At 57.1% G+C, this 23,715-nt stretch overlaps 1 protein-coding gene across 5 annotated transcripts in view; it reads right to left on the reverse strand.

The window, feature by feature from the left end:
* The window catches only part of KIF21B (kinesin family member 21B), a 47,894-nt gene that overhangs the window by 18,538 nt on the left and 5,641 nt on the right, over positions 1-23,715 (reverse strand). For 4 of the 5 annotated variants that reach the window (XM_044267572.1, XM_044267571.1, XM_044267569.1 and 1 more), the window contains exons 2-21: positions 15,745-15,967; positions 15,248-15,430; positions 13,041-13,190; positions 12,823-12,957; positions 12,247-12,414; positions 11,799-11,914; positions 11,100-11,295; positions 9,550-9,739; positions 8,570-8,633; positions 8,236-8,454; positions 7,839-7,920; positions 7,280-7,397; positions 6,334-6,525; positions 4,368-4,567; positions 2,598-2,705; positions 2,044-2,112; positions 1,438-1,670; positions 923-1,070; positions 466-660; positions 263-364 (exon numbers count right to left, since the gene is read on the reverse strand). In XM_044267572.1, the coding sequence (XP_044123507.1) occupies positions 263-364; positions 466-660; positions 923-1,070; positions 1,438-1,670; positions 2,044-2,112; positions 2,598-2,705; positions 4,368-4,567; positions 6,334-6,525; positions 7,280-7,397; positions 7,839-7,920; positions 8,236-8,454; positions 8,570-8,633; positions 9,550-9,739; positions 11,100-11,295; positions 11,799-11,914; positions 12,247-12,414; positions 12,823-12,957; positions 13,041-13,190; positions 15,248-15,430; positions 15,745-15,967 (3,091 nt within the window). The remainder of the gene's footprint in view (positions 1-262; positions 365-465; positions 661-922; positions 1,071-1,437; positions 1,671-2,043; positions 2,113-2,597; positions 2,706-4,367; positions 4,568-6,333; positions 6,526-7,279; positions 7,398-7,838; positions 7,921-8,235; positions 8,455-8,569; positions 8,634-9,549; positions 9,740-11,099; positions 11,296-11,798; positions 11,915-12,246; positions 12,415-12,822; positions 12,958-13,040; positions 13,191-15,247; positions 15,431-15,744; positions 15,968-23,715) is intronic. The other variant, XM_044267573.1, reaches the window with a different exon arrangement.

A 23,715-nucleotide genomic window follows, 5' to 3' on the forward strand; every position in this document is an offset into this window, starting at 1 on the left:
TGACCGGCATCATGCCAAGCCCCAAGCACGCGTCACCTTGTGAAAGGCACACAGCAAGCAAGGAGCTTGGTGCTGTCCTCGCCCCAGTTTGAGAGCTTGGGAATCAGGGGATGGGAGTGAAGCAGCTTGCTCTAGCCTGTAAGTGATGGGTCAGGAGCCAGGCCTGCCTGTGTACCTCCCCACGAGAGGGGGACGGCAGAGATGCTGTGACTACAGCTCCCACGCCCCCCCCCCACCTCCCGGAGGAGAGCAGCTGGCCCACCTTGTCGATGGATGCCTTGAGGAAGTTGTCCAGCAGGAGGCGGGCTTCGGCCAGGGAACAGGAGCTGATGACCACGGATGTGTCCGTGGAGTCCAGCTCCTCCTAAGACAGAGAGGCAGAGACCCCCTGTCACCGAAACTGCCCCCAACGCCCCGTGTCCCTCCTGCCTCCTCCCCAGCCGCCAGGCCAGGCCCCGTGGGCACCTTGGTCTCCTCCAGCTGCACGATGGTGGCCTGGCAGTCGGTGATGCTGTCGTTGATATAGTCGATGTTGGCCGCCAGCACCTCAATCTCCTCGGCCAGCTCCTGCAGGCCCTTCTCCTCCTCCGGGCTCTCAGCCTGCAGCCGTTCCCGCTTCCTCCGCAGCGCCTCCTGCAGGAGGAACAGCTCCTCCCTTTTCTGCAGGGAGGGTGATGGAAAAGCTTCAGGTTTGCTGCTGCCCAGCTCTGCCCACGGTTCCCTTCAGGCAGGGTCCCTGGGTCCCCCCTGCATCTCTGGATTCCAGAGCAGGCACAAGGAGTGGGTGGAAAGGGGACAAGGCGGTCTGATGAGCCAGAGACATCAGAAGTCGCAGAGACATCAGAAGTGGCAGAGGACAGGTGGAGGGGAGATGGGAAGGAAGCAGAGGCAGGAGCCCGGGGACCCCTGTGCTCAGGCCCACCTTGATGAGCCGCTCCATGTCAGCCTCTAGGTTGACAATGGTCATCCTCTGCATGACGATGTCAATAATCCTCCGTTCCAGGGACTGCCACTTGAGCCTTGCAGCCTTACTGAAGCTCTGGCTGGCCCCCTTCTTCTGGAACTTCTTTCTGGGAGACAGACGCAAAGGGAATTGGTTGGGAAGACTCCCTTTTATAAAGTTTTCTTTCTCTTTCAGGTTTTCTGAATGTATTTGGTCATTTAACACTGTTAACATGTTCTTTGGGGGGGAAATGCATTTTTTAAATCATCTTGTTGTATTTTATCATTTTTTTTCAGCATAGTAAGCGTACTCTTTAATCCCTATCCCTTATTTCCCCAACCCCCTACCCACCTGGTTAGGAGCACGCTCAAGCTCTGTAACTCCACGGGCACCCCTGCACCCCCCAACCCCGTAGCTGACAGCCGTGGGGACCCATCACAGGACCCCCACGTCCCCCAGGCTCGCCTCCCCCTGGCCCTGACCGTCCGCCTCACCTAGCAGGGCGGGTACCATTGACAGCAGATGCGGGGTGGTCCCCCAAGAAGTGGTTGATTTGGCGGTTCCACTGGCGCACGATGCTGGAGACGGAGCGGGCCCCTGATTCAGCCTCAGATGATGTGGTGCTGGCTGACACCTCAGCCCCCGAGTCCAGCATGGGAGGCTTCAGTCCCGCACGCCCCGCCACCCGCTCGGACATGGGCTTGGCCAGGCGCCTCAGTGCAGAAACCTGGGGCAGAGAACAGAGGAACCCAGTGAGAGGGGAGTGGCTCTGGACTGGGGGTTGCCAGATAGGATGAATCCCAGAGGAGGATCTGTCCTCGCCTGAGCTGGAGACTGAGAGACAGCCAAGGGCAATCGGGTGTGAAATGAATACGAGAGACTTCTACCTTTCTCATTAAGGTCTCAGGCCTCTGGGACCAGAGCCTGGAGCCTGCCTTCATGCCGCAGCCCTCTGGTTGAGTAAGGCCCTTGTGACGGGCCTCACGTGGGCTCTGCTCCCCTGTGTGTGCTGAGTGACAGGGAGAGCCAGAGCCACCGGAGGGATCGTCCCCTCCCAACTCCAGAAGAACTCAGGAGAAAGGGAGCCGTGTCTCGCTCACCTCCTGGGTTTTCCTCCTCAGGACAATTTCCTGCTGCCGCTTCTGGGACTCGAGCGCTCGGATCTGAAACTATGGGTGAGGGAAGGGAGTTGGCATCCACACTTAGGCCCCATGGCCTGGTCTGCCCAGCTCTGTTGGCGAAAGCCTGGCTTTTGGGCGGATTCTCGTTTAGCCTGAATTTATTGATCATATGTGACCCCAAGTCTGGCCCCCATTGCAGAGGTCACTACGCAAACCGTTCTCTGGGAGCAGGGAATTCCCTCAAGATCTCATCCACACCATGGCAGGGAACCCGTGACCAGCAGGCTCAGGGACAGGAGCTGCACAGTTCCAGCTCTGGCTTGCTGGTGACCCTGGAAAAGGGCCTACCCTTTCTGGGGCTCGAGTCTCCCCACCCCCACTCTGCACTAGAGGGGGCGGACCAGGAGCCTGCCGTGCAGGTTCCCTCCCATGCTAGGCTACGTCCTACTGCAAGTGTGACTGTTACTGCTCAGAGTCATGGGAGCTGAGAAGCAGCCAGGCACACAGAGAGGTCCGCAAGGGCTGCCCCTCACCTCCTGTCGTCGCTGTTCCTTCTTGAGCTGAGCAATCTCCCGGTTCCTTTTAGTCTCCACCAGCCGCCGGCGCTGCTGCTCCTCACGCATTTGCTTCATCAGGGCCACCTGGGACGGGCAGGGTGGTGGGGGTGAGGCGCACTGGGCAGTGGGAACCCACACCCTCCAGGGAGGCCTGGCTCTGAGGATGCTGGGCAGGGGCGACAGCCGGCCAGGCCACACTGGTTTGGGGCTCAGGGGCCTGGAGTGAGGAGTCTGCTCCCACTCCTCCATGCGAGCTGAAACTGCCAAGTGCCTGGGCACCCCAGATGTGCAGGTGTGACCACTCTGCAAAGTTTAACCCTGACCCCCACTTTCAAATGTCACGGCCCCCAGTGGCCTCCTCCCTGAGCCACTTCTGAGTCTGGCCATTCGAGGACCAGCCTGGGGATGCTCGAGGCAGCACTTCCTCTGTCCCACGGATAGCTGAGCAGGAGACAGGGATGAGGTGAGAGTCCAAGCCACATTCTAGGGCCAGGCTCGCAGTCACAATAAAAGCCACCACATTTATCAACAACATGCTATACACCAAGCATTGTTCTTGGGACGGTCACATGAGCGAGGCATTACCATTCTCCTTTTATAAACAAGGAAATGAACCTCGGAGAGACAAATGACTTAGAGTCATAAAGCTGGGCATGAACGGTCAGACTTTTGGCCCGGGTCGTTTTGCCCCTGCCCCCAGTCTAGCTCTTACTATAGCCCCATGGAAGACAGTATGCCAGTTCAGAGCAAAGCCAGTGATCAAGCATAGGAATTCTGGACCTGGAGTCGTCAGAGCTGTGGCAAAGGCACAGAGAACACCCTTGGTGTAGCCTGAGACAACTTGACCGTCTAGAGAGCCGTGTATCTGGGGTCCCCTCCCGCCACGTCCTAGGGCCTGAAGCATGACAGTGCAGTGTACACAGGGTTTTAGACACTTTCCAAGTCACAGGGAAATGAGAGTCACGCGGAGGTCGATCCTTCAGCCACTGAGGCCTCAGACATCACCAGAAATATCACCAGCCTGCCCTGCCCTGAGGACAGTCTTGAGAGGAAATGGCCTGAGAGGGAGGGAGGCAAGGCTCTAAAGGGGCTGGGGGGAGGGGTGGTTGGCTTCTCTCTCAGAGAGCAGGCTCTGCAGGGGTGAATCTACAGAGAGGAGGAGGGCTTGCTGCTGCTGCTGAGTCTTCAGGGTCCAGAATGAGTATTTTCCCCAAGGATGGTCACTGAGCAGGGCAGCCCAAGCCTGACCCGAGATGGTGGTATCTGCTGGGGTCAGGGGTCAGAGGCTTCCTGGGGAGGAGCTGTGTCCCCCTAGATGGAGAGCCATCTGCCCAAAGTCGCATGGCTCCCTTTCCCATGCACAAAATGGGAATAATAACCGGACCTCCTTCATGAGGTTCTCCTCAGGACTTTAGTTCCTACGCTCATGCACATTAGGCGACTAGCCTAGAGGCTGGCCACAGTCAGCATGAGAACAGTGGTGATTACTGTTATTATTAGACCCAGGGCCCCCTACCGCCTCCCTGCCCCTGCCCCCCCCCCGCCCCCGCCCCGCCAGCGAGAGGCCTCAACAGGTCCTTGGGCAGCCTGGCCGCAACTGTAGTGCACTTTCCTACCACGGGGGGCAGTGTTGAGCAGCACCCCCGGAGCTCCTCCCCTGCCCCTCTACCGGAGAGGTGGCTCCTCCTGGGGGAGGCGCCGGGCTCAGAGGACAGTGTCATCCTGGGCCACCCCCTCATCGCCTACCTTGGCCTTCTTCATCTCGGCCACCTCGGCCTGCAACTTCTTCAGCTCCCTCTCATAGCGGGACTGGTTCTTGAGCAGCCGTGCGTGCTCCTTCTGCGCGGCCTGGAGCTTCTGCAGGTCCCGGTTCATCTCCCGCAGCCGCTTCTCATAATCCGCCTTGATCTTGTTGGCCTTCTCCTCCGTGTAGCACTCCATGGTGCCTAAGAGCGGCAAGAGGCGGCTGTCAGTGCCACGCGTGCCCAGGAATTCTCAGCTTCGAGATCAGGGGGTGTGTGGCAGGAGGGGGAGCCTGGGCGCTAGTCTCCACGCAGGACCGTGAGCAGGTCGCACCCTCTGTGTGCCTGTTTCTTATTTACACAATGAGAGAATCAGGCTCCCCTTCCTGCTCTGACATTGTATTGAACTTTGAGAGGGGTGTTTTCATCTCAAGATCCACGAGCGCCCGGTCAACAGCTTCCTGCGAGGGTCCTGTGGGCCACCCCTGCTGGCTGGGTTGGGACCCATGACTGCAGGAAAGGGCCAGGCCAGCGGGAAGGAAAGAGCTGTAAGCAGATAGTGATACAGGCCAGAGCAGAAGGAATAGGCAGATTCTCTATCCCTGACCTTTGCTATCTGAAATGCCAACAGGTGTCTCCATGGAGATGTGTGCCAGATATCTCCGACTTAACAAGCACAAAAGCAGACTCCCAATCGCTGTCCCTGTCACCCCAGCAGGCTCCCTTGTCTCCGTAGACGTCACCACCACGCTTCCAGAAGCTCGTAGACTGGAGACATCCTTAGCTCCCCTTACACCCTCCACCCAGTCAATCAACAAAACCTTTTGTCTCTACCTTCCAAATGTATCCAGAACGGGACCACTCCTCACCACCTCTGGCCTAAATCCTCTTTCACCAGGATCTTTTCTTTTCTTTTTTAAAACTTTTTCCCTAATCATTCACCAGGATCTTGGTTAACACTTTTCTAACTGTGCTCACACCACTTGCATTCAACCCCTACCTAGCAGCCAGCACCCCCACTCCCCACCGCCACCACCACATGCTTTTAAAAGCTGCATCACATCCCTCTCTCAAAACTCCACACCTTCCGGTCTCCCTCAGAGAAGAAAGTGATGTCCTTATAACGATGGGCGTGACCTGGTCCTATAGTTCTTCCATTACCCCCCCTCTTGCTTCTGTCCCCTTTCACTGTGTCCCAGCTGCCTGCCCCTGACCACTCCACCACCCTGCCAGGCACACTCCTGCTTCCCGGGCTCAGCATCTTCTCTGCCTGCAGTGCTCAGCCTGTGCTCCCTCTCCCTGAGCCTTCTCTCACGTCCTTTGGGTCTGCTCACCTTCTCCGCAACACGCTCTTTATAAGACATCACGTCACTCCCTGCCACACCTTGTCCCCTGTTCTCCCTCCCTGCTGTTTTTTTTTTTTTTTTTCAAGGCACAGATCCCCACGGGGCACATCACAGACTCAGCTGATTTATCTTATTTATGTGTCTCTCTCCACCAGAGCGTCCCCATCACGACACAAGGAGTTTGCTCTCCTCAGTGTCTCTAGCGCCTGGAATAAGGTCAGCTCTGTTAAGACCGAGTGGACAAATGTTTGCTGAGTCAGTGAATGAATGGAACAGTGATTGGATGAATGTACTAAAGAGCAAGTGTAAATAAGATGGAATGGGACGAGTCAGTTTGTAGGTGGTTTTAAAGGAGAATACTCAAGGTACTGAACATAGAAAAGCAGCGCGCGGCGTCACACCTGTGTGCCTAGGGAAATAAAGGATTCTAATACTTAAGATGCTAAAAATACTTAAGATGTAAAATGTAGCATAGAAGTGGGCTTAAACATAGACATTGTTGATAGTGGGTCAGAGGACTACAGTCCAAGGGTCAGAGGACCAGGGAGATCCCAAAGGTGCCAGCTGCCGGGGCTTGTGACAGCAGAGGGCCCTCAGGGGAAGGCGGGGAGGAGGGGTCCTCACTGAGGTTCTGCAGCACGCGGTCGCGCTCCAGCTGTGTGTCCCGGATCTTGTTCTGAAGCAGAATCAGCTTCTCCTCGTACTGGTGCTTCAGGGTCTGCAGCCGCCGCTGGCTGTTCTCCAGCTCATCGATCAGCTTCTGCTTGATCTCGATCTCACACGTCAGGTCGGCCAGGTCGGCCTGGAAGTTCACCTCTGTGGGGCAGAGACAGTCTCAATCCAGGCTCAATACAGGCTTAGGGTGGGAGCTGGGGCACTGGGGGTTTTCTGTTAGTCAGCCACAGCTGCCTGGCCAGTGACCGGAGGCTGGAGGCAATGGGAAGTCCCACGGTGGGTAAGGGCTGCCAGGTGGGGCGACACGTGAGAAGACTGGCCTCAGGAACTGGAGGCTGGCCCAGGAGCTGTCAGGGCTTGTCTAGGCATCCCACCACCCCTGCTGTGCCCCAGAGGCCAATGTCTACCTGTCGTAGAGGGTATGGGACCCAGCCTAGGGGGAGGAGGGCTGTGGGTCAGAAATGGTGGCAGGGCGGAAGGGACAGGGCAGGTACCCCCATTTAGAGGAGTGGGTTTCGGCAGCATTCAAGGCCCAGCTCTGCACCTGCCACACTGGGGAAAGTCACTAGACTTCTATGGGATTGGGGGAGCTCCAAATACCTATGCACAGGGTTGTAGAGAGAACAGAAAACCCCAGGCCACGCGGCGTATGACGAGCACTGCCGTCCGTATCACCACTGTTGGTGGTGGTGGTGGTGGGAGTCCCGGGCCCTGGACGTCCACATTCTTCGAGAACGCAAATAAGGCCTGACTCCAGCCAAGGGGCATGTGGCTCAGGGTCTCGTAACTGGAAGGTCTGAGCTGTTGCTCTGGGCCCAGTGCTGACGGACAGCCTGCCCCACGCACCTGCCACTTGGCGTGTCACCTCCCCCTGCCCTGGCCTGGGCACACGCACCCTTCTCATCAGGGTCTGAGTCCGAGTCCACCAGGCTCTCCTCGCTGCCCGAGTCCTCGTCTTCATCCTCACGGCCCTCCTCTTCCTCACAGCCACTCTCGTCTCGCTCTTCCTCCTCCTGGGCACCAAGCACCATTAGGGGCGGCCAGTGGGCCCTCCTCACTCAGGCTGGGCCTGGCCTCAGGGAGGCGAGCCCAGAAGCAGAGGGAGTCTGGGCAAGGCCTCAGGTGTGTCAAGAGGGTAGGGTACGGGGCAGTCAGGGCCCCTTGTGCCCACTCCCAGTCCCAAAAGAGTAACCGCCTGACTCCCCAGGTAGCCGGGGCAAAGCCGCTCTGGGAGAGCCGCCCTCCCAGGCTCACCCATTTGGGATAAGGTGGGGGAACTGGGGGGTGGACATCACCACGACCTCGACCACAAGTCAGCCACACTGGAGGCAGACCTAAGTCCCTCCCCTGCCCTGCCAAGGTGGTCATGATGCTCCCCCCACTTGGCAGGGACAAGAGGTGGGGGTGGGGGAAGGTAAGCATGTAGAGGGGAGGGGACGGGGACAGTCCCTCACCTCCTCAGCCTCATTCTCGTCGGTCTCCTCACTGTTTTCCTGTTGGAGTTTTGCCCTCTTTTTGAAGGCCTCCTTCTCCGGGCTGCCCAGGAGGGAAGGGCAGGTCAGGTTAGCTTCGCACATGTGGCAGGGGGTGACAGGGAGGGCAGGAGGATGGGGCTGCGTTCCTGTTCTGCAGAGAATCTGGCTGCCCCAATCTAGAACTAACCCTGGGTAGGCTCCACCCTCCCTCCCCTCAGGGCAAGGAGCAGCATTAGAGAAAGGTGGGCTACGGCTGCCCAAAAGGCTGAGCAAATGGGCTGAGCTCCCGAGTAGCCCCAGGACAGCTCCTGGCTACAGGCAGGTGGGCAGCCAAGCTCCCAGAGAGCCTGCAGGGCCGCGGGCACACTCCGCTCACCTCTTTCTCCGCTGCCTGACCTCCTTCTTCTTGAGCCGCTCCAGGTCCTGCTTGGCCCGGCGGATCACCTCTGAGGCATCCTCCATGGAGCTGGCCGGGCTGCCCCCGAAGGCGGGAGCGCCTGGAGACGCGCCCAGGGAGTAGGGGCTCCGAGCGGAGGCCCGGGAGAGGCTGCGGCGCAGGGACTCATTCATGGCCTCGCTCTCCAGCAGCTTCGTCCTGCGTGGGGAGAGCCAGCAGTTGGGGCCAGCAGAGCTGGCACTGCCCGCACTGTCCGGGGCTCTGCCCGGCCCAGGCCCTCCTCCACTGCTCCCAGATAGGCCGGGGTGCTCACCGCAGCTCCTCGATTTCCCGGATGTAGTTCTGGATCAGGGCACCAATGGCCTCATTGCCATCACCTGGAGAGGGAAGACGGCAGAGGGCAATACAGAAGAAGGTAAGGCACACGAGGACCTGCGTCTTAGAACTGGTGGTCCTGTACCAGGGCCCCAATAGGGTAGCACACATGGGCCTTTCCCCAAAAGGAATCTACATCGAAGAAGCACCTGTCCACGGGACGGGTATACGCCAGCACTGCTGGAGGAACAATCAAGCTCTGTCCAGAGAGGGCAGCTGTCAGACAGTGTTTGCCATCCTCCCACGGGGAACACTGTGCAGTTTATGAGAATTAAGTAGATTTGTATGTTTTAATGTGGAAAAATCTCCAAAGCGTAACGCTAAGTGAAAATGGGAAGTCACAGGGTAATACGTATGGTCCCCTACACAGACAAAGAAAGGGCAGTATATATTCACACACACCTATGTGCATAGGTACATATGAATATATAGTCACACTCGGAGCAAAGGGAGAGAAACGTGTGGGAAGACACGCATGGAGCTTCTAAGTAGAGAGGATGTGGAGTGGAGAGTTTAGCGAGAGGGGATTTCATCTTTATACACCCAAGCAGGGAGGATGTATTCATGTATTGCTTGTGGGCATAAAAAAAGGTTTAAAATCAGCTGGGGGCACCTGGGGGGCTCAGTCAGTTAAGCATCCAACTCCTGACTTTGGCTCAGGTCATGATCTCAGGGTTGTGAGACTGAGCCCTACATGGGCTCTGTGCTCAGTTCCTCTGCTGCTCTCCGCAACCCCTGGGGTCTCTCTCTCTCAAATAAATAAATCTTTTTAAAAAGTCAGTTGGAAAAAAAATTCATAAATGCATTGATCTGTGAATTGATTGGCTGGCCCAGCTTGCCTAATATCCTAGGATGGGTATGGGGAAAGGGGGTCCCAGCCTATTGGGTGTCCAAGCTGGGCTGGTGCACCCGACTCACCGGCCTTGGCCAGAAGCAGATTGGCTTCCTGGCTCATGAGATGCGTGACGCGGTTGTTGATGGCATCGATGGCCTCCTGCATGGCCTTCACCCGCAGACGCAGTGCCCCATTCTCCTTCTGCAGCATGGCGTTCTCCCGGAACAGGTCACTGTAGCCCTCGGCACCGTCCTCCCCGATCACCCTCTTGCCCTGGGAAGAGGAGGGGCAGGGCAGGCAGGGAGCAGTCAAGGGCAAGAGCTTGCAGGGTGGGGAAGGGTTGATGATGTTCCTGGAAGCACCGCCAAACTGCTCCCCCCAACCCCACGTCTCCTAAAACACAGCTCCTGTCTCCCAGGGCTCTCCCTGACAACCAGGAACTCCAAATTCTATCACCAGCTATTCAGCTATTCCAGCCACCCCCCCAATCTTACCTTGACTTACCTTTCCACCGCCTACCTTCACATCACCGTAAGTTCTAACCCAAGGGCCAAAACCCTAAGAGGCCCTGGCAATTGGCATAAATGAGTCTGAGTACAAGACAACAGGGAGTGGTGGGGACTGGAGCTAACAGAGTCACAGACTCAGTCTCAAAGGGTCAAAAACTATGCCACTCCAGCAGGCGTAGTACTATATATTGTTAGGTCTTCACATTTTTCAGGGAAAACTGAAATTCCTTGATTTTTAGAAAGGTAGGCAACTAAGTTGCATTCTTTTAAAACAAAGAACAAGCAAACCAAAACCCGTTTGTGTATACCAGATTCATACCCTGGTGACAGGCAGCCATTGACTCCTGCCTAAGTCATATGGAATTAGACACTTCCCCAGAAGCACCTGTTTTTCCCATCTTTGTTTCCACGTGCAGGGAGTGTTCGCATCCTAGAATTCCTGCCCCACTTGGTTTTGATGCTATCTCATTCATTTTTCAAGATCTATATAAAAGGCCCCTCCTTTGTGAGGTCTCCCCCTGACAGAGTGCCTGAGTGAAGGGGGCCAGCTCTCTCCTCTGCCCTGCCCCCAGACACACTGGACGGCTCATGTGGTCCCCATTGATTTTCTTTTTATTTATTTATTTATTTATTTATTTATTTATTTATCAGAGAGAGGGAGAGAGCACACGAGCACAGGCAGACAGAGGCAGAGGGAGAAGCAGGCTCCCTGCCGAGCAAGGAGCCCGATGTGGGACTCGATCCCAGGACGCTGGGATCATGACCTGAGCCGAGGGCAGCTGCTTAACCAACTGAGCCACCCAGGCATCCCCCCACTGATTATTCTGATTCTGCACCCCAGCCTAGCAATCTCATATGGTCCAATGCAGCATATTCAGCAGACATGAAAACACCAGGCAGGGCATTTGTCCACTGCATCAGAGCTAAGGAACAGCTGAGTGCCCTCCTTTCTCTTAGGGTGCTAAAACCTTGAGGGCTCTGACTGTGCTCAACTCACTCAGGTGAGCCCCCCTTCATGGCTGACATACAGCCAATATGCAGGAAGCAGCGAATGAGAGGAGGGGAGAGGGAGGAAGGGGGGGCGCCAAAGAACTGGGGCCCACCGTGCCTGGGACCGTGCTCACCGCCTTATACTCCATCAGCTCCATCTGCAGGCGAGCGATCTCAGCCCGCAGGGCGCTGATCTGCTGGCTCGTCTTGTCCTGGTTCACCACCACCTTGTTCTTGATGTTGCGGGCCCGGTTGGCATACTTGAGTGTGTTGAGCGTCTCCATGAAGTCCCGGTCTGAGGGGCTCACACAGGCGATCATGATGGTCTGGCTGGAGGGGTGTGGTAGGACAGTGAGGTGTGAGGGACTCAGCCCAGTCCCCAGAAGCATTGCTACAGGGTATAGCTCCTGCTCCCAACACATTCCCATACTGCCTTAATGCCCTAAGGACCTGGTCATTCACCAGGGCAAGCACCTGGGACATGGGACTCTGGACCACCTGGCCACAGGGTTCCTTCCAACTGCGGTGACCCACAGTGAAGGCAGCCGGCAGTGTGATACGTCCCTGCTGGTCACAGCTCTGTATTTTCTTAGTGGCTTCCATCCATTACTTCATTTGGACTCTATCACTTCAAGACTATCTCTCCCTGCTGTGCAGACAGGGAAACTGAGTCTGACCATACTAGCCAAAGGTCATATGGCATCTCAAGGCTCCTGTCTCCCAAGCCCACAGCCTGCCATAGGAAGGCCTCCTCTTCCACCAGGCCCTCATCAGGATTTTCTAGCAGGGTCCCGCCTCCCCTGCCCCTTCCCTGGATGTTGGCTGTAGGGTACCTGTTGCCCCCCAGTGAGTCCTGGAGGAGCCGAGTGAGCTTCGAGTCCCTGTATGGCACGTGTACCACCTTCTTGCTCTGGTCCCCCAAGGCGCTGATCACGTTGCCCAAGGCCAGCTGTGGGAGACAGACCCTGGCACTTGAGAGACACGCAGGGACAGGGGGAGTGGACACAGGACAGCCCGAGCCATTTTTACCTGCCTTGATGACCCAGCAGCCCTCAAGCTCTCTGATAGGGTTTATGTGCAGATGTGATCATTTGAGAAGTCAAGAGGTTGGGGGTAAGGGGAAGGACAGAGGACCAAATGCCTAATAATAGGGACATATGGGTGCCCTGGCTAGCAGCCAGCAAGAAGCATAGGGAGGACAGGGCAGCCGTGGGCCTGGAGGGTCTGGAAAGGGTCTGAGCTGTGCAGGCCACCGGGGCTGGTGACCCACCAAGTGCCTACCAGCCCGCAGTTGATGGAGATGCCCTCCTTGGCCCGCTCGCCGGTGGCCCCCGTCCGCTTCAGCCGCTCTGAGCCAGCCAGGTCCACAAAGTGAAACTTAGCAGTGAGCGTCTCATACTCACTGGTGGGAGCGGTGCCCTCAGGAAGCCCGGTCACCACCTCGTTCACCTGCAGCAGAAGTTGGCAGCTGATGTACTTGGCCCTCACCTGGCCTTGCGGCTCCTCGGCTCTCAGTCCTGGTCCCTCAGGAATGCCATCTGAGGGGGGATTCGGGGCTGGGAGGGCAGGCTGCCCCTCCCCCTCCCCGGCACGTGACAGCATCTGACAGTGTGCACAGTACTTGCACGTGCCCGATTCTCATGCAAGCCTTACAACCACAGGGGTATGGTTATCCCATTGTATAGGTTGGGGAACTGAGGCTTAAGAAAAAAGAGAAAGAAAAATCCACAAGGGCTGAAGCAAACCCCAACCCCCGATTTGCTAGCTTTGGATCCATGGCCCCCTCCTCTTTTTGCCCCCCTCCGAGAAGCGCCCCCCACCACTACACCAGCTCCTGAGCCCCCATGGGTTCCTTACAGGGTCCGGCTGGGTGCACACGCGCATCTGGCACACATGGATGGTGAAGATGGCGTGTGAGCGTGAGCTCTGCACGTTCATCTGGGTGCTGGCCGTGGTGCGGGACAGGGCCCCCTGCTTTAGGCACTGGATCAGCTGCGGAAGGGGGCACAAGTGAGGGCATGAGCTGAGCCTTGGAGCCGGGCCCTGCCTGGCCTGGACTTCCGGTAGGGGCTCACCTCCTCCTGGGAGTTGATGAGGCGGGAAGTGACACCCGTGGTGTAGATGCCACCATTCCCATCCTCGTGAATCTTGATGTTGGACCTGCGGTGGCGGGCATCAGGGTCACGGGTGCTGTCAAACAGGTCAAGGATCTCCTCATTGTAGAGCTGTGCGGGGGCGAAAATGGCTGCTGGGTGCATGCGACACGTGGTGCAGGGCCTCCAAGGGGGCTTTCCCAGGTTTATAAACAAGCTCTGTTTTGCAGATGTGGAAACTGAGGCTCTGGGAAACGAACTTGCAGACCCTGGTCCCCTTGGAGGGCAGCTGGGTCCTGGGCCGAACTATAGTGAGGTTAGGCTTCCACTCCCTCCCCAAAGAACCAGCATTCAGCAGCTTTCTGTCTTGTCAGGGGACTAACGATCTAAAGGGACAAGGGGACTCAGGTCCTAGATGCAGATGAGGAAGATAGGACCATAAATCAATCAGGCAGACTATTATGTTTGTTGCTAGGCTGGGAAAGGGGGTGAGGACATGGTTTCGGATGAGGGAGGGGACAAACTGAGCTCAGTAGAGACCATGTTTCAATCTTGATGGTCCCTGGGGGTTGAGGTGAGGACAGTCTCCCAGTAGGGGAGCAATGTGGGCACTGAGAGCATTGCCACTGGGGGCTGGTATCCTGGGGAGAGTCTGGAGAGATCACTTGGATGGGGGTGGGGGTGGCTTGGCCAGGAGTAGTCACCTTATTTCACATGGTCTCAGCCTTCGAGATTCCTGTGTGGAATCACCAGCAGGGACAGCTTCACCTGCTAAAGGGCTGGGATACTCCCCAGGCAGAGAGCAGAGGCTTGGGAGTGGGGAAAAGGGACCGGGCAGCTTGGTCAGCGGCCAGCAGAATCCTGTGGGGGAGGGGCGGGCTGCAGCCCTCCGACATCCGACATCCGAGGCTTTGATGCCTCAAAGGGACAGAAATACTCCACCAGAAGGGGAAGGGGAAACGGAAGGGACTGGTGCAGATGTGGGTGCCATGGTGTCTGTCTGTCTGTTGAGACAGACGCACCGGCATCATTTAACCCCTTGTGATTCACCCTTCGGCATGAGTTTTCTAGGCACTGCCCTACTTTTTGGGGATCCCCATGGCAACAGGATAGAGAAAAGAAGAAAACAAAGGGATGGAAAAGCTTATAAAGATACACAGCAGTAGGAAACGCGCGTGCGTGCGCACACACACACACACACACACACAGGAAGTCACTTTATCAGAAGCAAAAGTCCAGGAGGACAAGGAAAAACTCTCCAGTCTGAGATACAGGGTCCCCTAAGGGGAAAGAAGCCACGCTGAGTGGCCAGGAAGGAGTCACAGTGAGGCAGTGGGCAGGGTGGGCCACGGAAGCCCTAGAGAGGGCTGGAGCCACGCCTCTTCCTCTGAGGACAACTTGGGCACAGTCAGAGCTCAGGACGGTCCCATCCCCAGCAAATGGCCCAGAACCAAAGGAGTCACTGGGTTAGGGTTTCAGATGCTGAGAACTGAAGCCACCTGGTTCGAGTGTCCTAAAGGAGGAGCCTGGTCAAGTCAGGCTTTCATGACAAGTAGCCAGGAAAACCTGCTTTCTTAGAGACCTTTCTGAGAGGCCCCCTGATAGGCCAAAGACTCCTCCCTCTACCCGCAAAGTCCCCAGATGTCAAAAGCCTGGCCTTGGCACAAAGACGTTCTCCCAGAGAGAGGCAGGACCAGTTGCCTTCTGGAGGACCTCCCTGCCCTGAGGTCAGAGAAGAGGGTCAGTAAGGACCTCAGCCAGAAAGGGGTAGGGCAGGCTGCTCTGAGGCAAACTGGCCGAGACCAGAAGGATGGGCAGGACCCAGAGTTCTCACTGTGTGCCAGGCACGTGCTTCCGTGCCATTCTCACAACACCTGTAAGGAAACAGCTATTACAGCCATCGCGCAGTGGCCTGAGGACAGATAGCTAATAAGTGTCAGAGCTGAGAGTCAGTCAGGGTTTGAAGAGATCTTGACGGTTCTCAGTAACTCAAGCCCCCTCGGACACAGGAAGCCTCCTCAGAGTCCCCCACCCAGAGGTCTTCTAGCTCTTGCAGCAGGATACTCAGCAGCTGGAGAAGTTGCCGGGGCTCTCCTAGGCTCATTCCACTGTCCTGAGGGTAAGCCCAAACTCCGTGGTCTTGCTGTCCCCCAAATCTCCCTCCTGCCCCCACCACAAGGCCACAGTACCTCCAGGAACTGAGCGCTGACTTTGAACTCAGGCCCGGCCACACCCTGCTCCTGTGCCCGCCGCTTGCGCTCGGCAATGCCCCCAAAGAGGTGTGCTATGGCCCTTGGAATGATGCCTTGCTCCTCCTCCGACGTCACCGTGTCAAAGCCAGTGCCCATCGTGTATGTCTTCCCGGCCCCTGTCTGCATCGGCAAGGATGGAAGGAGGGGGTCAGCACCCTCGAGGCGGGGGGCACCAGCAAGCCCAGGACCCCAGGTCAAGTGGACTTCCCTTACCATGTACCTCCCCTCCAAGGTCACCCACCCCTTCTGGTCCCAAAGCCACTGCCTGGGGGAGTCTCCTCGGAGGGACAGCCTTCCTCTGATAACTAGCAGGGTGACAACAGAGAGAACCGCAGCCCCAGCTCAACAGGTCTGAAAGGGGACGGGGCGCTCTCTCTCACCAGCTGGGGAGACAAGGGTTGGAGGGGCCCCCTGTGGGAGCGGAGGCGGCTTACCTGCCCATAGGCCAGCACTGTGGCATTGTAGCCCTCGAAGCAGCCCTCGATGAGCTTGCTCACACAGGTCGAATAGATCTGTTCCTGCCAGGTGTCCAGGTCGAAGACAAAGTCATAGGTGAAGGCCTTGTCCTTCCCCAGAAGGACCTGGGGCTCCCCGGGGGTGACAGAGGTACAGATGTGACAGCCCTCAATCTTCTCCTTTGACAGCTGGGGCCGAATCCTGCCCGGTGAAGGGGAGAGCCCTGGGTCAGACCTGGCCAGCCGGCGACCGCTGCAGCCCTCCACCCTCACGCTGCCTGCCAAGCTTCCACTTCCCCAGGTCCCCTCCAGCCCCCAACAAGCTGGAGAGAAGGAAGGAAGCTTAGGAGCCTCCCCAGAGGACAAAGGCAACTTTTGTAACAATACAATAATAATAAGATTAAGACTAATATCTACTCCACCCAAACATTTACTGAGTTGCTAACATTTTTCAAGTGCTCTACGTATGGGGGACCTGTTTTAAAAGTATTTTACGTAAAGGAGTTCATGTCTTCTTCACTATAAATCTGTGAGGTACATATTATTTGCCCAATTTTACAGATGAGAAAATGGAGGCTGACCGAGTTTAAGTGACTTGCCCAAGATTGTACCGGGGGGCGTGACAGAACTGACCCCCCGGTCTGACATCAGAGCGCCCCCCACACACCTGATTGAATGGAGAGCCCTAGAAATCAGTGTCCCAAAGATCAGGAAGAGAAGACAGCTTGCCCCTTTCTGGGAGGTAAGGCTCAACACCAGGGTGTGGACGGGAGGGATAGGCCTGGCTGCCCCCACCCCGCCCCGTACTGAATTAAAGAGCAGACCACAGCTTCTGCCAAGGCCTACAGGGGCAGCAAGAGTCCTCCAGCTGCGGAGCCCCCTGTCAGATGCCAGAACCTAGCAGAACATTCTCAGGCACCAGCTCTCGTTCCTCTCCAGGAGCCAAGGGGGTCAGACCAGGTCAAGCCAAAAGTCAGCTGAGAAGGGCAGGGACCCCGACAAGGGACACAAGGTCAGCCACGAGAGGGGTCCGACCCCAGCTCCCGGGGGGCTCCCTTACAAGAGGAAGGAAAGTGGCACCAGGGCTGAGTGGGAGCCGGCCATAGATAGGGCTATCTCCATCCAGCCACCTCTTCTCCCTCTTCTAAGCAAGCCATTGCCATGACAAAGTCCCCATGGCAACCAAGTGTGAGCCAGTGAGCATGCGCTGTAGGGACAGGCAGAAAAGCACTTCCCAAATGCCTAAAGTAAAAGGGGAGGGGGGGGTACTAGGCGCTAATGCTCATGGGCTCACACAAGCCAGCCCTATCAGCCAGGCACTCACAATGAGCTGCTTGTCAGGCTCCCTTTCCCAAAGCCAACATTTACCAAGAGAAGAAAAGAGTGAGAGGGCCAGGCCAGCATGCATCCAGGGCCGAGGGGGACCTCGCCACAGAGCAAGGGCCACCAAGTCGCCATCCTGTCCCTGTGTGGGGCTGCCCCAGCCCCCAAGGCCCACTCAGAGCTTCAGGCCAGGAGAGGTGCTCCCCTCAGGCTGTTGCCTGCACTTTGCTGCGAGAGGGCCAAAGGGGACCAAAGAGGGGGGTAAGTCCCAGGGGAACGTGGGGGGAGGGTTGGCTACACCAGGCCAAGTCCACACCGTAGATGGTAGACTGGATTTTCCTTGCAAGTGTTTTCCCTTAGGTGTCAACGGGTCCTCACAGGTCCATGGCTCTCCCTCATTGAGGCTGACAGGAATGGAGGGTCATCACCTTCATCCACGCTCTCCAGTTGTTCTGGATCAAGTTTAAATTAGAACGAAGCCTCTCGGTGTCCCCCTGAACTGGCTTCTGACTGGGAAGGGAGCAGCTGATTCTTGCTCATTCTCTCTGGAACCTACAGACCAGAAACTTGACTCACCAGTAAGAGGTCTGGGCCAGAAGTTCTCCTACTTCGACCTCTAGTAGTGGCAACTGACACAAATTCACACTCGCTACATACCCGGGGGTGTCTAAGCGCTGACATATACTAAGTCTTAACCTGTGGTGGTGAATGCTACGATCCTGGTTTGTAGGGGAGGAAATGAGACAGTGCCCAGCCAGTCATAGATGGTAAGGGGCAGAGCGGGACGTGTGCACACAGCATGTGCACGACCTCTCTGCTATTTCTATGCTACTGTGTCAGTAAGGGCAGGGCTCAGGGGGCCTGGGGGATAGAACGGCTCACAGACACAGGGAGACAGCAGGCAGCAACTCCAGAGGGGGCGTGGCCCTGCACACAAGGCGCCAGGTAGGAAGCTGGAGCTCTGGTCCTCAGAGCTGGCTCTACCCCGGGGCCTCCGGGACCCAGGACCAAATACTCACTGCCCAGGGCATCCAGGTGCTCCCAGGTGAACCAAGGGTCTGGCCAGGGAAGGCTCTGAGGAGCTTCCAGCATTGCTGGCCAGCACCAACTCCAGAAGACACCCTCCCTACCATGTGGGCTGCTTGTGATAGGATTTCTGGATCCAATTCAAATACCATTTAATTACCCCAGGCAGATGGCAGTGCTGGTGATTGGAGGAAATCAAATCAAGATCCCTGGAGACAGTGGGAGCAGGGGAGGGGGAGCAGCAGCTCTGCCTGGCAGAGTCCGTCCGTGAGAGGGGCTGCTTCTCCTGCAACAGCCAGCCCCAAGAATAAGGGGGAGCCCACCTGCTGGGAGCAAGAGAGCGGGAGAAGAGCAGTCTGGGAAGGAGGATGGAGAAGAGGGGCTCCAGAACTTTAGGGTCCAGGAATTGTGCAGTCAGTCAGGTATTCATCCCGGGGCCCTCATCCTGGGGCGTGAGGCCCAGCACATCTCGCACCGGGGGTCCCCTTTACCCCATGCTAGCCCACGCAAAGCACCAGGGTGCTTACTCAGAGAGAAAGGTACCCACTAGGAAACGGAGCACATGGGCTCAGCTAAGAGTCACAAGTTCCCAAAGCAACTGACCTGGATGAGGGAGAGTGTTAGTCGCAGGAATGGGACTTGAATGAGTAACTGGAAATTACTGGAGGTAGAAGAAAAAGAGAACTAAGATTTTATGTGTGCTTTCCATGAGCTAGCTGGGCCAGGCACCTGCCATAGACTAACTCACTTAAGTGAGTTAAGTTAGCAGTGAGCTAGGGCTTTCGATGCCCATTTTTCAGAGAGGAAAGTTGAGGCTTGAAGTAGTTAAAGTCACACACACACGGTAAGTACTGTGAAGGTGGGCATCCATTCCTGGTCTGCCTATGAAACTGCTTCTCCAGCTACCTCCCGCCCAGGACACTCTTCATCCCCACATCGACAGATGAGCTTCCTCCCACAGAACCACTGCCACAGCCAGGGAGGCACTCTGGAAGGAATCCTGCTCTATCTGCTCAGGGGTTGCCATCCAGCAGGGGCAGACAGTGTGCTCTGGGGCTCACTCCATCACACCCTGCCTGCCCAGCAGAGCATTCAAACCCACACTCCACAGGTAGGAGACCAGAGGGCTGGGAGATCAAGTCCGGGGTCCTGGACAAGCCTCTGCCCCCACCCTCTTCCTGTTGAGGAGCTGCTGCATCCTCCTAAGTCCTCTGGATGGTCTCTTCCCAGTTTTAACTTTCTAAGAATTCCATCACCTTCCCCTCCAGTAGCTTCCTCTCCTGGCCCCACCCTGGGTGAGGTCACTTCTGTGGGTTGCCCTCTAAGTAGCAGAGGCCTCAGCCAGCCTAACTCCATCCCAGATAAGGGGATACGGGGAAGGTGGCCACTTCCCTTTAAATTAGGGCAGGGTGCCAGGGATGGGAACCACTACAGCCCTGGTCCTTCCTAGGGGCCTGGCGGAGGCGAGGGGGCTGGGTAGGGGCGGTCAGGGTTGGAAACCAGTTTCTAGGGTTTTGCAAATAAACCACAGACCCCAGGAGCTACCAGACCTAGGACTACGACGAGGTGAGGTATTTGCCACAGGTGCAAAACTTCACGGGGTACAAAGACACTCAGTAATCAAGATAAATTATAATTTAATATTGGAAAAACTCAAATCGGCAAACTGTGGCCCCACGGGCCAGCTCGACCACACATCCAGTATCATTTCTGTTCAGGGACCTCCAGAATCTCACGCCAAGCCTCACGCCTGCAAAGCCACCCTCTGTCTCTTCGGCCGGGAGCGAAGGGGGCGGGCCGGCCAGCCCCGCGCAGAAAGGCTCCCGGAATCTCCCTGAACAGAGCCCGGTCTATTTGCCACTTGGCAACCCGCAGCCCGAGCGGCGGTGGGAGCGGGCGCGAGAGCGAGGAGAAAGGGCCCAGGGCTTTTCAGAGGCAGGATCTGGCACGGGCGCGTAGCCGCTGAGCTTCCTCTGCCCACAATTGAGCGGGAGCTGGTGTGATGTGGGTATTTTCCTATCCCTCCCCCACCGCCGGAGAAGCGGGCACCCGGGCTGAGGGACACGCAGACGGCTCGGGCCCGGCCCCGCACCCGTCGGTGCCCGGGCGGCGGCGGCGGCGGGACAAAGGCAGCGAACCCGAGCCGGGCGCTGCGGGAAGAGCTGAGCTCAGGCGCTTCCACAGCTCTTTGGGAAGCCAGGAGGACGGGGCGGAAGGGGAGGACAGAGCAGACCGGGAGGAGACAGGCCCTGCAGGGCGCTGAAGGTCTGCCAAGGAGAACAACTCCCTCTGAGAGGGTAACGTGCCCAGAGCCCCAAACCCTACCCGCGGCGGGCGGGTTGGAGGGCGAGGGACGGAGGAGGATGGGGCTAGCTCCCTCACCCCCACCTCCTCCTCAGTGATGTCACAGGAAGCCAGCCAATCACTACCCCCGAGGGGCTCCGCTCAGTGACCTTGGGCTCCTAAGGGTGGATTCAGCGTCTCAGGTGAAGTTAGTCCCACCCAATCAGCCGGCTAGGGCCTCTCCCGGGGCTCTTGAGTTGCCCCCCAGTTAGTTAGGAGCTCCCGGAGCTCTAAGGGTGCAACCCCAGGCCTTTCCTCTTCGAAGAGTTTTGTCACTGAGAGGTCACAAGCTGTGATATTAAAATAATGGTATCATTATACCCAAGAAGTGTTTCAGAGGTCTGTGATTCCTGGCGCCTTTCTTTGCTAGCCCCTGGAACCCCTTCACATCTCTGCTTACTCAACTTCCCCAGTTAGTAAGTTCCCACACATACAGAGCAAGGCTGCCTTTTTGCTAGACTCTGTGTCTATGAAGCTTTGCACACTACATCATTACACAAATCATTTCATTCTAATGGGGGTGTTCTTGTTCCTAGTTTACAAAGGAAAGTTCTGAGGAAATTAACCGGGTTCAAGGTCACATAGGTAATAAATAAGAAGGTCTTCTAGGAAGATTACCTCTACCAGCCATCAGCCCTAAAGAGTCAATCCGGGAGAGCTGGAGAGAACTAGCACGCACAGCTGCCCACTTGTGAGTAATCTGCTCTTTGGGGACTTTCAGGCTCAGAGACAACCTCTTACCAGACTCTCCCTCAAAGGCTTTGAGAAGAACCAGGGACTTAGGCTAGAATCACCCCTCCAATGGCCAAAAACACCATGATAACCAGCCCCTTTGGAAGAAGCCGGGGGGCGGTGGGGTAGAAGCCTCTCTGCCCTTTTCTCCTACAGGACCCTTGATACCTTTCTGGAATCCTGAAAAGGAGCCACCACAGGCTAGTGTAATGGCCCCAAGGAGAAACAGAGAAATGAGGAAGTTCATCCCTTCCCTGGTCCCTAAGTGCGCTGCCCTCAAGCCTGAGGTTGGCCAGATTCCATGACCTTCCTTCTGCCCAACCCCAGGTGGTTTGCCTGGCTCCAGCCTCCCAGGCTTGACTGGAACTGAGCTGTTGTGCGCAAGTGGGGGGGTAGGCAGAGGAGCAGGGGACACAGAGAGGAGCGCCATGACCTCCAGTCTGCCCGGCACACTGAGTCACTGAGCCACTCTGTGACCTGCCAGGGACCAGCTCTTCCTCATCAGTGACAGATCAAAGGGGAACTCAGCTACAGCAGGAGGGATTTAGATAAGCCAGCAAAAAGAACTTCCTGCCTGCAAAGCTCACTAAGCTGGGGGCAAGGGGAGCCTGGCATTCTTGGGAATCTTTTTCCTGAGAAATCATAGTCACCGATACCATTCTTGCTGCTTCTGTGCTTTTTCCACCCCTAATCAGGACAACACCTATCATATTTTGAGAACCTATGTGTCAAGCTCATTTGCATACAGGAACACATGTAATGGGTTATGACAGCCCTGGGGAGCAAGGGGCATTTGCCTCATTTTACTGAGGCTGGGAAAGGTGAAATTTCACCAGCCCAAAATCACGCCATTTGTAATGGTGGAAAGGAAACGCAAGCCAAGCCTGCCCCTGCCCAATCCGGCTGCCTCCGCTGAGCAGCCCCGCACCAGGGCAGGAGGGAGGTTGCACTGGGGAAAAATGATCCCCTCGGAGAATCCCTGGACTGATCCTACCGACAGCTGCCAGCAGCGCCACGAGCACTCTGTCGGGAAAGCATTTCCCCCGTTTTGTAGAATTGAGAGCGGAGGCCCAGAGCATGGAGAAGCATGGAGCCAAGAACCCAGGAGCTGCTTGCCTGCCAGAGGAAGGCAACCCTCCCCAGCAGCAGAAAGAGGGCGTCTACACCCCCACTCTAATGAGCATCCTCTCCTCCTCCTCCCCACTGGCAGCCTGCCAGCTCTGGGGAAGGCGGCTGGAAGCAAAATCCCGGCTCTCTCAGGGGAGTCTGGCTCCCAGACACCCGGGGCCTTTTAGCTGACTTAGCCCAGAGAAGCCATCTTCCCAGAGAGGCTACTCCTCTCTAGTGGGGAGACCCAGTGTGGGGCGCTGGGTCTTTTAGCTGCAGGGATACAGTGGGGAGACACGGGAGCCCTGGGGTAGCCAGAGGGTCTTGTCACCCTGTCACTAGACCTTCTCCTGGCCTCTAAGACACTCCCCCCCAGCACAGTCCTCCTGACACTGCCCTCAGGGAAAAGACCCCCAAACAAGGAGGCTTTGTATTGTGGGGTCGAAAAGCATGGGTTTATGAGGCCCTAGCAGATCTGGTGAAATGGGTCTGTCAACCCCCAGTGCTTGACTTCTGACCCCAAACACGTTCTCAAGTGCACAGGGTGAGGGTGCAGACACTCCAAGACAATGCCTTGCGGTGTCGATTCAGGGCACCTGGGGTTCAGCCCCCACTCCTTCCTCAGATGTCCTCGACCTTCTCTTTCAGTTTATCCAAGTCGTGACCACTAACTTCTGTGTCACAACCAGGGACAGGCAGTCCACCAGGGGAGGGAACCCGAGGTAGAGTCTTCTTCATGGCCCCTAGGGTATCACGATCTCAGCTGTGCCCCACGACACCCCCTGAGAGGCTGAAGCAGGCCCAGCAGAGTAGGGCAAGGGGTCAGAGGCTGGGGAGCAGAGCTAGGAGAAGCTGAGGGAGGGGGCCAGGCCCCATCCTAAACTGGACAGACCGGCCCGCCCTGCTGTGAGCAGTAGCCAGGAGCTGCCTGAGCCACTGGTCTGACTCCTGTGGGTCTGACTCCTGGGCTGCAGGGGCCCGGGGAGAGGGGCGAGTCTGGCTCAGGGAAGCTCGGCTCAGCTGCGTTCCAGCTTGGCTCTCCGGTCCCACTCCCTTCTCGGGGCATCTGGCAGGGGTTTCCCATGACCTCCCAGGAGACTGGAGACTCTGCAGAGTGGGGGCTGAGCAGGGAGCGCCCAGAGCCCAGAGCTGTGGTGGCATGTGCTTCGTGTGGAGGACAGCTCAGTGGGAACGGGCCCCAGGGACGCTCGCCTGCTGAGGAATGCAGAGCAACAGGCGGCTGGCCTCCAAGCAGCTGGCTAGGGAGGGTGGCCCTTGGTCCTCAGTCCTCAGTGCCCACTCCCAGGCTCTCTTCAAGGCACCTTAACTCCAGGGTCAGGCAGGACCAGCCAGCCTAGAGAGATGACAAGTGGCCTCCACCACTGCTCTGAAGGTGGACTTCCACCGCACAAGGCGGCG

Source organism: Neovison vison, chromosome 10 (assembly GCF_020171115.1).
Source record: "Neovison vison isolate M4711 chromosome 10, ASM_NN_V1, whole genome shotgun sequence".
NCBI lineage: Eukaryota > Metazoa > Chordata > Mammalia > Carnivora > Mustelidae > Neogale > Neogale vison.